Below are 14,600 nucleotides of genomic sequence, written 5' to 3' on the forward strand. Positions count from 1 at the left end.
TCTAGTTCAGGTTCAGAGCTGTGTTGTATTCCTGAAGTCAATCATATTATGCCTTAAGTTGAAACATGTGTTCTGATAGGGACATAGATGAAACTTGTCAATTGTCAAGTCTGAGTTTTTATTTACTGGCCAAAAAAGTGGTGATATCAATTGTCTGCAAAGGAGTTTTTTCTTCAATTAAAAACAAATGGTTTTTGTTATTCTGTCTATATAATTTATGAAGTAATTATCTTATTTTGTGTAAAATGTAATATACTTTGAAATGTATTTGAAAAGGTACTAAGGAAACTGTAGATAACCTCCCCTGTTCATTGTCTCAGCCACTCGGACACAGGTGTCAAATCTCTTCTTTTTCATTGTTTTGTAGCTGAATATTACACCTTGTGTCCTGGAGGTGAGGGCTTCAGACCTAACCCCATCACAATCATTTTAGAAGGTGAGTACAGCTCCAGTATGTACCCAGATGTAACCAAGGTCAAGCATTTACTCTAGAGAAAAGCTGGTTAAAAAAAAAGTTGTGGAGCAATCCCAACAAGATTATTTTGCAAAATTACAGATGGACAGTCAATTACCAGGATGCTAACTAATGACCTATTGCAGATCTGATGTCTGTTCCACAGAGAAGATGTGTTTACTGATATCCCCAACTTTAATAATCCCCAATTTACTTTAAAACTTCTCAGATTATAGCAAAATTCCACAACAAAGCCAAGAATCTTCATGAACAGAATAAACCTGCTGTCTAAGTGTGCATTCATGCAGCCGCATGGAGCGTTTGGAAGCGTTAACAGAAACTCTTGTCTTTTGGGATGGTCTTTGTTGTAAGTGAGCTATCTCCCCTTGTGCAGACATTGATGAATGCCAGGAGTTACCAGGTCTCTGCCAGGGAGGAAACTGCATCAACACTTTCGGGAGCTTCCAGTGCGAGTGCCCACAGGGCTACTACCTCAGCGAGGAAACCCGCATCTGTGAAGGTGAGGTGACTCTGCACCTAAAAAGCAATCAACGCCGCTTAAAACAAAATTCCTGATCAGGCCTGGGGAAAAGGTTCCATCCTCACATTCTATCTAAGTATCTGTTGAGATGGGTTCATAGCTTTTTTTCTTTTCATGTCAGCGCTGCTAGATAAATAAATTCCCAGCTCATTTGATATAATTTACTATTGGTTTTATCTGAGTAAATGGATTAATTAAATGTAAATGGGGAAAACCAGAGTAGGGGGAAAACATTCAATATCAAATAAGTTATTGATGCAAATATTGACTAGGATTATAGGTAAGCTTGAATGAGACTATTAAGTTAATATTTTTCAGTAATTTTAAAATGTTGGACTACATGTTGGACCACTATGAAGAAATTCAAAGGTGATGCAGATACCTTTCTTGCTTCCTTCCCCCACTTATCACTTGGCACCATAGTCATCCTTTTAGGGGACCATCTCCCCACAGGACTGGGAGCTTCTTGAGGCAAGGTCTGTAGCTTACTCATCTTTGTAGCTATGAGGCCTGGCTTACAGGTCAGTCTCAATGTTTATTGATGGTACGAATAAAGGCTTCTAAAGATGAACATTAAACATGTAAACATCTCCATTATAACCTTTCTTTTGGAACATGTTAGTTCAATACATCTGGAAGAAATATGATTTAGTAAGGAGAACCATCAGCAATTGCATGGCTTCTCTTAATAAGTACTAGTTTGAAAGTTACTATGAACAAAAAGGCTCTCCTAACTGGATTCAGTTTAAAGTTGACACTAAAATTTAGTTTAAATAACATAAGAGGAAAGTACACTTTAAAGCAATTTCATTAGAAGAATATGAAATTTCAATCAAAAAATGCAGGTGCCATTTAAATTATTTTCTGCCACTTTGAAATAATTTATTTTGATCATTTATATTTTTTATTATTGGATTGTTTCTTTTAAAGAAAGATACATCCTATTTTGAAGTATTTTCAATGTAATTGCTTTAAATCCTGAATTTTATGAAAATATGACTTTGGGGAATCACCTCATGCTTTTGTTCAGTAGTTTAAATAATATAGACTCGTGGGGGAAATATCTTAATTAATGGATATTCTTGCCTACTCTAGATATTGATGAGTGTTTTGCACATCCTGGTGTGTGTGGGCCTGGGACCTGCTACAACACTCTGGGAAATTACACCTGCATTTGCCCACCTGAATACATGCAGGTCAACGGAGGCCACAACTGCATGGGTACGTAAAGGTCTCTAAGATTAATTAGGTCACAGTTGTTGACTCCCCATGTAAGGTGCTTATATCTCAGAATTATTGCATAAAATATGCAAATTAAATCTTTATGAATGATTAAGTCTTATAAACTTCTGGCTCAGTATCATGATTTTGAACTTTGGCTGCGTATTTACATTTTTTTGTTACCCCTTAATAAATAGGTCATGGGGCTGTAATGTACAGTACAGGGAATATAGTCAATAGCATTGTAATAACTTTGTATGGTGACCGATGGTTACTAAACATGTGATGATCCCATCCTAAGGTATATCAATACAGAATCACTATGTTGTACACCTGAAACTAATATAACATTGTATATCAGCTATACTTTAGTGTTAAAAAAAAAGAAATTGTTTCATTTTTTTAATGAGTCTGAAGTAGAAAATTTCATCAAGTGTTACAATTACATGTCTTTAAATAATTTTAATTTTTCATTTCTATAAAGTGAACATTAATTTACAAATGAGAACATTTAAAATTTAATATGCAATACTTTTTAAAATAAATAAATGCCTTTAAATATAGAAACATATATATATTAACTTTGTTTCCCAAGAAAATTAGAAATGAAATCCCTTATTTAAAAACAGGAGAGATGTTAACCTAAAAATAATTTATGTTCAACGTAAAGAATTTTTTTAAGATACCCCTAAACGACTGAGAAACTTTTTAGAGTTGTGTTAATGGAGACAGTTTGGCATATCCAGGTGCATAGGCTTTATCAGCTGCTTGCTGATATGATTGGTTGGCTTATTTGTTTTTCTATATGTAGACATGAGAAAAAGCTTTTGCTACCGAAGCTATAATGGCACCACCTGTGAGAATGAGTTGCCTTTTAATGTGACAAAGAGGATGTGCTGCTGCACGTACAATGTGGGAAAAGCCTGGAACAAACCTTGTGAACCTTGCCCAACACCAGGAACAGGTAAGCACACAGCTCATGCTTCTGCTGAAGGCCAAATCAGTGGCACACAAATATAGGTGGCAGTATAGTAAAAGCAAACATACTAAAACCAGACACGCTCAGTTCTGAAGCCCCAGTGGCCCTCTTTGGGATTGAAACACTAATTTCTGATCTATCTGTTGAATAGGAGTTTGGATCCTGAAAACGAGCCCCAGTGCTGAAGGGTTAATATTTATAGCCCTGGTCCATTTAAATTCATTATCTTATACCAGGCTGGTTAACTCTTCCTTTATTCACTGAACAAATATTTATTGAATGCCTACTTTGTGTCATTGGGATAGACCTGGAAGATGTAATATTTTGATGAAAAACTTGTGGTAATTTAAACTCTACCAAGTTCAGTAAGGTGTGTTTTTTTAGTTCAATTTTGAAATACACTGAGTGGCCAGATTATTATGATCTCTGAATGCATAATAATCTGGCCACTCAGTGTATATCCTATATAATAAAAGGCTAATATGCAAATTGTCCCCTCGACCAGGAGTTAGACCAGCAGGTAGGCCGGCCAACTGCCCATGTTCCCTCCCCCTGGCCAGTCTGGCCGGACCCCACCCATGCACGAATTAATGCACTCAGTATATATAGAGTGGCCAGATTATTATGATGCGTTCAGAGACCATAATAATATGGCCACTCAGTGTATATGCAAAAAATGGATTTGAGCAAACTTTATAGAAAAGCAACTTTTTGTCAAAATAGTCTTTAGCATTTTCCCCCCTCAAACTTTCTGAAATTTTTAGGCAGAAAATAGAACTGATGTTACATGGTAAAATGTGTTTTACAAGCACAGATTCTTTTGATAGAAAATAGAGACAAGCAAAAAAATTACCTTAAAACTGTTGCCTAGTTTGGTTTGTTTATGACCTGGAAAGTGTTCATTTTTAATAATTTGAGATACTAAGAATTACTTTATCCAATAGGACAAATGAGAAACAATGATTATGCATTTGCTACCAGATATTACTTAGGATATATGTATTGAAATGTTTTCTTGAATGTGATGGTGAAAAATTAATGAGAAATTTGATAAAAAGTGACACATGGGATCTTTCTTGGTGGCTAAAATTCAGTGGGCAAATGGATTTTCTTAACCCTATTTTGCCATAGTTTTGTTTAGAAAAATCAAATAGAAACATTTTTACAAGTCTCTAATTTAAAAACTCCATCAGTTAGAAATTGAAAATTGGTTTGGGGAATGAAATACCACTTTTTTTTATAAGAGGAAGTAAAGAGCATAGGTTTGGGAGCAGGTCTATGTTTAAATTGAAGTTCTGTCACTTATTGTCTGATCTTATATAGATTATTTATCCTTTCTGAAACTGATTCCTCACATATAAAATAGGACCAATAAATCCACAATGACAGTAACTAATTCATGTGGTTATAATGATGATTAAACGAGGTGATATATATAAATTACAGTTCACAAGTTTCCAGGCAATTAGAAACCATCTGTTATGTTCCTCTCTTATATCTTCTGGATGCATGGTGGGTGAAATAGACAAAAAGCCTACCCTGATAGCACTTGGAGTATATAGTATGCTGTATATATTTTACCTGATACTCTTTTCAAGAGATTTGCTCATGTGTGTAGCAGTGGGCATCGGTAGCAACCTGCTTATTAAAAATTGGAATTTGTTTTAATTTCTATTAGTTTGGTGAATTATGTGTAGGGATAATTCTTATATTCTCTATTTTATTCCAAGATGCATTGTTTTTGATGCCTCAAGTTTCACATTTTAACAAATAGACATTTATGTTTTAAAAAAGACAACATTTATGTCTCATTTATTATTCATTATTAACCCACTTGACCACTACAGAATTATTTTTATGCCTATGCCTTTGTGCAATGAGTAATCCTTTTTAAAAATTTGTACTCTAATGTGGTTTTTCAATCTACATAAATTGGATCATTTTTAAAGCCCTGCATATCAAAAGAAAAAATAATTTATGTGCCTAAAGTATATACTTTATCTTATAATGATTTATCTTCTAATATCAGAGCATTAAAAAGTTAATGATGGCAATAACAGTTAACAATAATAATGGTAAAGAATGCTTAGACCTACTCTTTGGATCTAGGTGCAGGTATTGTTTTCATATAAATATAATTAAAATGTCTAGTTGTGAATAATGTAAGATATATTTGGCAGTGAAAGTGTTGCTTTGTAAAATGTTGATTTGAAGGAATTTGAGAATTTTAAGAGTGAATTTGGTTTGTTTGTATTTTAAAGCTGACTTTAAAACCATATGTGGAAATATTCCTGGATTCACCTTTGACATTCACACAGGAAAAGCTGTTGGTGAGTTTTTACATATTATACTTATTTTAGTACATCTATGTAGCATTTTGTAAAAATCTATTGAATGTCTTTAAAGTTTGAAATACCATAAAATGTAATAATCTGAATTCTGATCTAATATAGGTAGATAAAAAGAGATAACATGTTTACAGACTCTAATCAAGTGCTAATAATGGTATTATTGTATTGACATAGTCTGTTGATTAAATTATGACAGTTATGTGAGTATCTCAAGATTTCATACTAGTACATGTCAAGCTAAAACTGTAGTTTTCCTATTCATGAACATTACATTGCATGATTCCAAATAACCCTTCCTATTTTAACTTTCAGTTGTTATTTTCATACATATATGTTTAAGTTTTTGGTGTATTTTTGCTGTATCCCTTCCTTCCTTTTAAATGTACTTTCTATTTCTCATTCTACTTTTCCTCAAAGATTATAAAAATAATGTAATTTTAAGTCTCTATTAGCAATGCACATATACAAAAGTATATGAAATCAAGAAAGCAGAGCTTTCTTTATCATGTAACTTGAAGAGGAGGTCTGATTCTCTAAGAAGTTCATTTGCTACATTGACAGTAAAAGCACTTGGTATATTAGATCAGCTTACTTAAATTTTTCCATCACTGTTTAAAGGAAATAGTGTACCATATTTTCCGGCGTATAAGACAACTTTTTAACCCAGGAAAATCTTATATACGCCCAGTCGTCTTATACGCCGGAAAATACGGTATTTTATGGTCTATATGCTTTTATAAAGCACAAAGTCATTCATACCAGTATAGAATTGATTTCCGTGACACTGTGTGTTTGCATTCCAGTGTACACACAGCATTATACAAGGTTCTATGGTAAGTACATTAAGCAGAACCACATATATTTGATCAAATCTGTTCAATTTCAGACATTGATGAATGTAAAGAGATTCCAGGCATTTGTGCAAATGGTGTGTGCATCAACCAGATTGGCAGTTTCCGCTGTGAATGCCCTACAGGATTCAGTTACAATGATCTACTCCTGGTCTGTGAAGGTAATCTCAATGATGTATGACCTTTATCCACATAAGTTTGGCAGACATAAATGGTTTAGACAGCTTTGTGATTTAGACAGCTTTGTGACTTTTTTATATCTCCTTTCTCAGTGTGTAGGAGTTGATCACCAAATGGTGATTGTGATACTAATGCGATAATGAAATTGTTGCTCTTCCAGATATTGATGAGTGCAGCAATGGCGATAATCTCTGCCAGCGAAACGCGGACTGCATCAATAGTCCTGGCAGTTACCGCTGCGAATGTGCTGCGGGTTTCAAGCTCTCACCCAACGGAGCCTGTGTGGGTAAGAAGGAGACTAATTTCATTCTTTAGCGCTGAGCATCACATTCTTTAGATTTCCTACAATGAAAAGTCGTGTGTGCTTTTCTATCAAAAATTATTTCCAAAAGTAATTTGGAAAGATTTTTCCTAGTAAATTAATTCATTGATATTGAACCTATTTCACCATACACATTAGATTATTTTGTTCAGAAAAAAGGTCCCTTCAGTGGATTTTCCTAAGATTGGACCCAAAAGTAAAATAGTATCTTTGAGATAGCAATCAACGTATAAAAATTGCATGATTTTAAAAGAGAGAGACTTAGATGCTTGAAAGCCTTGCTTTGTTTTGATTCCGCTGTTGTCATGGTTCATTTTCAGACTATCTGTAATAATTAATAACAGGTTATAGAAACATGCCTGTGAAAGAGATGAAGGAATCTTAATAAAAATCAGATATGTGTAACGTGTCTTATTTTTGTTTCAGATCGCAACGAATGTTTAGAAATTCCTAATGTTTGCAGTCATGGCCTGTGTGTTGATTTGCAAGGAAGTTACCAGTGCATCTGCCACAACGGCTTTAAGGCTTCTCAGGACCAGACCATGTGCATGGGTAAGAGGAGAACATTCATTCCAGGGGTGAAATGGAGCTGAGCGTCCAGAAGAGATTACAGTTTGGTCACTTGCCAAATTAACATGTCTTTATAAGAAACAATCTTGCAAAAAGTTAACTATGCTAAACTGTTTATGGTTTCATTCAATATAAAATTTTCAAGCCAGGGACACACTGCTTACAAATGTTCCTCGGTTCAGTGTTCCAGCCTTTTTCCCCAGATGACTTTCACATGTTTAACCTGGGCTCTGGGACACTCGGGGTCATGTGGAAGTCAGTGCAGTACCAGCTGCCCTCCACCCTCTCTGGTACCACTCAAGAAAAAGGAGTAGTAAGAGTGACAGTATTGAAATGAATATATATACATGCACATACATACATGCATGTATGCATACACTTTTCCCCCCCCAAAATCACTGGACACATGGCATTTATCTGCTTTGTTTGTGTTTTAACTCTTAAAGACATTTTTAGAAGCAACAGAAGCCAATGTAATGATTAGTTAAGCAATAATAGTGTTCAGTAAGTAATTGCTGAGCTATTGGCTAATAAGATTTCAAAAACAGATGGCTGGACGCCTTGGAACTCAGAGTAACTCTTTAAATCTGATGTCAGCCACTGGCTCTGGCTCTGCAGAAAGAGTTCTCCATGCTTTGAGCTTGAAGGAGGAAAATCAAATTATAACTTGACTATTTATAATTAGCATGTTCCCAGTTTAGGAAAGCTAAAGTTGTGCATCTACTCTTTTGGTATTCAGGATACTATCTATATGAAGAGGGAAGTCAGATTTCATTACTGCAAAACTAGTGTATGGGATAGCTGCCACACAGTGAGGACCACCAGGAAAATCTTCCTTCATTCATTGCCTCCTAAAGACCCCCCTATGGACTTGTCCCCAGGAAAAGTTCTCTAGGAGATGCTTATACAAAGGACAAACAGAATCTGGTCCTATTTGTAGGAACATTCTGAGAATGCTTGCTTATACATGCTTCTCCTGGCTGTACTCTTAGAGAATATGATTTGCTAAAAAAAAAAAATGAAATTTATGATTCAGAAATTCATATGGAGAAATCTGCCCTCAATCCTAACAATTCACCCAGGATAAAAATCAGATAGACTCCTTGGTAATACCTCTCTTAAACAATGCTTCCCTCCTAAGGACCATTTTCTTTTTTTGCATGGTAGAGGAGTCTCAGCAGCCTGAAATTCATAGTCCAGAAAATCAGGTCTCTTATATGAGAAGGACCTTTTAAATATTTTCTTAATTTCATTGTTTTGAAGGCTAATGATACTGAGTTTTAATCGACTTCTTCAATTTGGGTTTCACTAATTCATAAATGCTAGGACCTAAAGTGTATTTTGTTGTGCTGATCAAATTAAGGTTTATAAATGTCTGGAGCAGTGTTTAATAATGCTTAATAGAACACAATTATTTTAGTGTTTCAAAAGATTAGTTTCTCTATAATTGACAAGCAGATGCTTGCTTAGCCTCATTCTGAGTGTTACATGTGCCTGTCAGTCATTAAATGACACTGTTTCTTACCTATACTAATAATAGAGGAATATGCAAATTGTCTGGGATGCCATCATGTAACGACCAATCAGGATGGGGGCAGGGCCGTGGCAGAGAGCTCTCAGCACACCTGCACCGGGGGTCCGAAGGGCACAGAGAGGAAGGGAGAGCAGATAGGCAGTTAGGGGGGTCAGGCCAGGAGGGGAGCGCGGATAGGCAGTTAGGGGAATCAGGCCAGGAGGGGAGAGCTGTTAGGGAGATCAGGCCAGCAGGGGAGAGCAGTTAGGGGCATCAGGCAGGCAGGCAGGTGAGCAGTTAGGAGTCAGTGGTTCTAGATTGTGAGAGGGATCCCGGATTGGAGAGGGAGCAGGCTGGGCTGAGGGACACCACCACCACCACCACCACCCCGTGCACAAATTTCGTGCACCGGGCTTCTAGTCTTATATAATAAAACCCTAATATGCAAATCAACTGAACGGCGAAATGACCAGTCGCTATGACACGCACTAGCTGTGGCAGCAGGGGGTGGGGCTGGCCAGCAGGTGGCGCCAGGCCACCAGCCAAGGCGGGTGCCAACAGGGGCCCCCCAGTTGCCCTGCCCGCTGGTCGCCCCACAGATGGCCCTGATCGCCGGCCAGACCTAGGGACCTTACCCTATATATTGGGAACAGTCTCTTAGATTTAAAAATTAAAACCTGTCAAGGCTACTCTAACACTGAAAAAATAGGATGATGCAGTGATGATATGCATGGATGCTGGCTTGCACATTTTGTGGTCAGTCCTGATTCTGACACTTATAACTGTGACAAAGTCAATTACTTAACTTCTCTCTGCTTCAGTTTTTCCACCCATAAGATGGGGGAAATGGTACTACTTCCTCAGAAGGATCATGTTATCTACTACTTTTTATAATCAGGGCAAAAAAAAAAAAAAAGTAGCTGCCCATACAACAGCAAGATGCCTTTCACCTGTATGAAAAGTGTGGTCACTGGTGCATGCAGCATCTGGATTGCGAGAGGGATGTCCTACTGCCGGTTTAGGCCCAACATCCCCTGAGGGGTCCCAGATTATGAGAGGATGCAGGCTGGGCTGAGGGACACACACCCCGTGCACAAATTTCATGCACCGGGCCTCTAGTAACTTTGTAATTCAGAGTTTTCTCTACCTCATACTCATTTTCCTTAAATAAATAGGAGTTCCTTGTGCTGAATGAGAACAATCTAAGTAAATCAGTAGCTTAAGATAATGTGAATGTTTAATAGGCTATGTTTTTCTAATTAAACACCGAATTCCTTTGAGCCAATGTTTCTTTGTAGATGTGGATGAGTGTGAGCGGCACCCGTGTGGAAATGGAACCTGTAAAAACACTGTTGGATCCTATAACTGCCTCTGCTATCCAGGGTTTGAACTCACTCATAATAATGATTGCCTGGGTAAGTATTCAGTCCATCTTGGTGTTTTATTGCTTCTGCTTTGTTTCCACACTATATACTGAAATGAAAAATAAAACCAGAGAATAAATATTTTTATCATTAAAATTGCAAATGTGTGCCAAAAGCTATGTGATACCGCTGACTAATTTCTAGTTAACTCAAGCCTTAGTATTGGTGTAAATAATCACAAAACAATCTGCTGTGCTGAGTACTTCATCAACCAGTCAATTCAGGGCAAAAGGCCATGCAGGTGATAGTAGATGTATTGAGGCTGTGCTGTGGTTTGGGGTTATTTTTTACCTGTTAAATGGCATTGAAGATAGACCTGTCACTGTTTCAGCATTACTACTAGTATTTAATATATTCCATTACTAGCATTTAATATATTCCATTCTTGATTTATACTCAAATACTGACAGTCTCCAACTTAACAACACGCTGTGTATTGAAACTCTATTTTCTGGCAGCTTTGAAGCCAGGGATGATGCCTTTTCCCACAAAAACAGCATGTGGTGATATCATTTAGGGACCAACTTTAGATTCTCAGTGGAAAATAAAACTGTCTACTGGTACAGGATTTTAGCCTTTGCCCCTAACAGATATTGATGAAAATAATAATTGCTAGTGAGTAGGGGAGGTGCCTATATGTGACGGAGGAGATAGTAAGAGAAATGACAACCAGCGTTGACAGTATTTCTTGTTTATCATGAGACAGGCACTATACTGGTACTTTAAACATAACATCTCTTAATTCACATGATCCTATAAGGTATGTGAAAGTAACTTAGGCTTTCTACCATTATGGGACTATCCCTGCTCAAACCTAACTCCCAATTTAACCCAACATATGTTCCTCTTTTTATTTTCTTTCTTTTTTTTTTCTCAAAATTCTGCACTGGAAAAATTTTTGAGCTAATTGGACATTTTATTCAACTATCACCATCTTGTCTATCATTTCTCAGACCCTTTGTACAGCCATGGAGAACTAAAGACACAGATATGGCTCTGATCAAATTACAATGTTGGAACAACCCAGAGAATTACTCAAATGCAATCAAACCTAAACTTAACTGGAAACCTAACACCAATTCCCCCCACCTCCAGATTCTATATTCTGTCAGTAATTCTAGTCTTTTTAATATAATTGATTTTTCTGTACTTAATATGCTCCATTACTTGTCCTTTGAATATAGTCAGCTTATCTCCAGGTGAGGTCACTTGCAAGCTATGCAGTCAAGTTAAACTTATATATCCTTCTGCCTCTGGGAAAAGAAATATTTTTTCAACTGGAGAGAAGGGAACATTTCACCTGAAACCTTCAACTTATAAATTTGCTTATAAATTCCTGAGTTATATTAATATCAAAAATGTGCCCTGGTGGTTGAAATACAGTAGGGCTCTATGTGACCTTATAAGGCAGATGATGCTTACAATATGAGCCATTTCTCTCTGTTGATGGGGAATTGTAGTGGAGGGTTTTTGTGAATTTGTTCCAAGAAATATGTTTTTAAGTTTCAACTTGTGACACAGTATACGTGTGAGAGCTCTCTCCTAAAATCCAATTCCTGTTTGCTTACAGACATAGATGAGTGCAGTTCCTTTTTTGGTCAGGTGTGCAGAAATGGGCGGTGTTTTAACGAAATTGGCTCCTTCAAGTGTTTATGTAATGAAGGTTATGAACTCACTCCAGATGGAAAGAACTGTATAGGTAAGTATCTAAATAATAAAGTCTTTATGTTGTTTTGTAAAATAATGATGTGACTCCCCCAAAGCTCCACTTAAGGACTCACTCACATTTCATTTGATCATCTGATCACATGACCAAGTGAAGGTATCATGGGAAATACTTCTTATAAGGAATAAGCCAACAATTGGAAATGACTCATGTGCACAAATTTTATTGAAATAGAGCTTGAAACTATTCGTGTCTCAGTAAAAGTAGACAAAGGAAACAAAACAAGGAAAATTAGCCTCTTGTCAAATGAGCAATGCCCAAGATGTCAAAAGAGAGCCCAAGCTGCATGAATGTTTATGTCACTTGGCAACAGTGACCTCGTATTTGAATAATTTTTCTCTTGTTTCTCTTTCAAGATACTAATGAGTGTGTAGCCCTTCCTGGTTCTTGTTCTCCCGGTACCTGTCAGAATTTGGAGGGATCCTTCAGATGCATCTGTCCTCCGGGGTATGAAGTAAAGAGCGAGAACTGCATCGGTAAGTCTAACATTTATTCTGAGGTCCCCGAGCTGGTCAGTGTAATAGGACCTGCTACAGACTCTGTGGAAGTCTACTCAATCCAAGCCACGGCAAGCATGCTGACCCAAAGAGTTAAACATACAGCTGCCTACACAGGTCTTATTGAATCATCAGAAATGATTTGAAGGTGTATTGGTGGGAATACAGGGTTTAGGGATGTGGGCTTTTTCATTAACATAAGTCTTACACTAGTAAAAGAATTTTCAGTGTACTCTAATCTTTTTTCCAAATGCCAGCAGAGACTTCCTATTGAATTTAAAGAGTCTACAAAAAAATGTAATCTTTGGCAACCAATTTTAAAACATCTATTAAAGGTGTCCAGAGTCCTAGAAATGTGAAGCAGAAAACCTTGACATTGCTGTTGAGACATTTTTCGCCTTGGGAAGGCCTCATGTCAGAACAGAAAAACGTTAATCCATTTGTCATAACAGATGTTTTTCTGTTGAAACTCTTCCAGCTTACAAGAACATTGTAACCACATCAGAAGTGGGTCCCAGAATTTCCTGGTGGATGTGATGCAGGCCGACCTTTTTACAGTTACTTGATTTCACTTTTATACAAATTATTTTTTACAGTCTTGTTGAAATTCAGAAGCACCAGATCTTAGTGTGATTGATAAGGTGGTTTTTGGCCTTTGAGTTATCTACTTTTTAAAAATATTCCATGTAGCTCTACTTTTCATATTCAGGTGACTTATACAAACAGAACTGAAGGAAACAGTTTACTTCATCAAGCTTAATTAGTTTTCAGCCCATATAATTACATATAATGGGTATCCGTAGTCATTCCAATTTGGTCTTTTCCCTTTTCTATCTGATTTGTATAGTTCACTGTAAGATTGTCTAATGTTTTAATACTTAAAAAATAATAATAAAAGCACCTTGATGCAAAATTGATTGAAATATTTAAGATCCTTTCCTTTTCTTTATCCATACTTAATCTCAGTCTTCATTGTGCCTGTGCCCCAGCCCTTTATGGAACAGTGACAGTAGCAGTGTACCACCCATTAAGAGGGACTAGATATACATGTGCTGCTTTGTGTCAGAAAGGTTCAGCTACCTTTCTCCTGGTGAAAAACATCTATGATTCAGTTACATTTCATTACACTTCAGAAATGTTTTATTTCCTTTATCCATTGTTGGCAATGCCACCATTTTGCATCTCTGAAAATTTGTTTTTTAGTTAACTTACTTCACTGTAAGATTTTCTTCTTCAGACTAGAATCTCTTATCAACTTTTCCCAGATGAAATGCTTTATAACATGACTATATACACACACTCACACACAAACACATATGTTTACACATGTATACGTACAATGGATATTATAGTGATCACGGCACCTTTTAGGTGCTGGAATACAGGCCTTGCCTCAGGTAACTTACTGCCTAACAGGAAATTCATATTGTGTTAGTAAATCTGTTTTATGAAGATGTTGTTATAATCCAGTGTGGGAGACACTATACCGGAGGCATGTCCGGGATGTGGAAGCAGAGGAGGAGGCTGGGAATAATGATGGTAGTGGTGACAGGTGGCATGTCGAGGAAGCTCACCACAAAAGATTGGTGGACATTCGAGGTGGCTCTTAAATATTGATAGGAATTGATAATCAAGGAAAGGAGCAGCACAGAGGAGGTCATTTGAAGACACAGGTAACACAAGTGTGGTAAAGGGTATCGACAGCTGGCTCCGGAGAGGGAACTTAGTCCTCAGGCAGTGTGGAGCATTACAGGGTTTTTGTGGTTTTGTTGTTGTTGTTTGTTGTTGTTGTTTTTAGAAATAATGGAATATAACTCACTCGTGAACATTCTGCCAATATAAATTAAGAGCATAGCATGTGCCAGACAGTATGCTAGACTAAGCTGAGGGGGCGTTAGTATTTCAGACAGACAGACATGTCAGGTCCTCGTGGAGCTTGCATTCTCTCATGTGCCTGGAATTGTGCAGTGT

General features: G+C 36.9%; 1 protein-coding gene across 1 annotated transcript in view; it reads left to right on the top strand.

Moving 5' to 3' along the window:
* The window catches only part of FBN2 (fibrillin 2), a 265,672-nt gene that overhangs the window by 215,980 nt on the left and 35,092 nt on the right, over positions 1-14,600 (top strand). Inside the window, exons 38-48 of the mRNA XM_008141368.3 lie at positions 368-436; positions 849-974; positions 2,091-2,216; positions 3,028-3,180; positions 5,457-5,525; positions 6,433-6,558; positions 6,738-6,863; positions 7,326-7,451; positions 10,281-10,397; positions 11,977-12,105; positions 12,489-12,608. Coding sequence (XP_008139590.1) covers positions 368-436; positions 849-974; positions 2,091-2,216; positions 3,028-3,180; positions 5,457-5,525; positions 6,433-6,558; positions 6,738-6,863; positions 7,326-7,451; positions 10,281-10,397; positions 11,977-12,105; positions 12,489-12,608 — 1,287 coding nt within the window. The remainder of the gene's footprint in view (positions 1-367; positions 437-848; positions 975-2,090; positions 2,217-3,027; positions 3,181-5,456; positions 5,526-6,432; positions 6,559-6,737; positions 6,864-7,325; positions 7,452-10,280; positions 10,398-11,976; positions 12,106-12,488; positions 12,609-14,600) is intronic.

The sequence above is a fragment of the Eptesicus fuscus genome, chromosome 4 (assembly GCF_027574615.1).
Source record: "Eptesicus fuscus isolate TK198812 chromosome 4, DD_ASM_mEF_20220401, whole genome shotgun sequence".
Taxonomy (NCBI): Eukaryota; Metazoa; Chordata; class Mammalia; order Chiroptera; family Vespertilionidae; genus Eptesicus; species Eptesicus fuscus.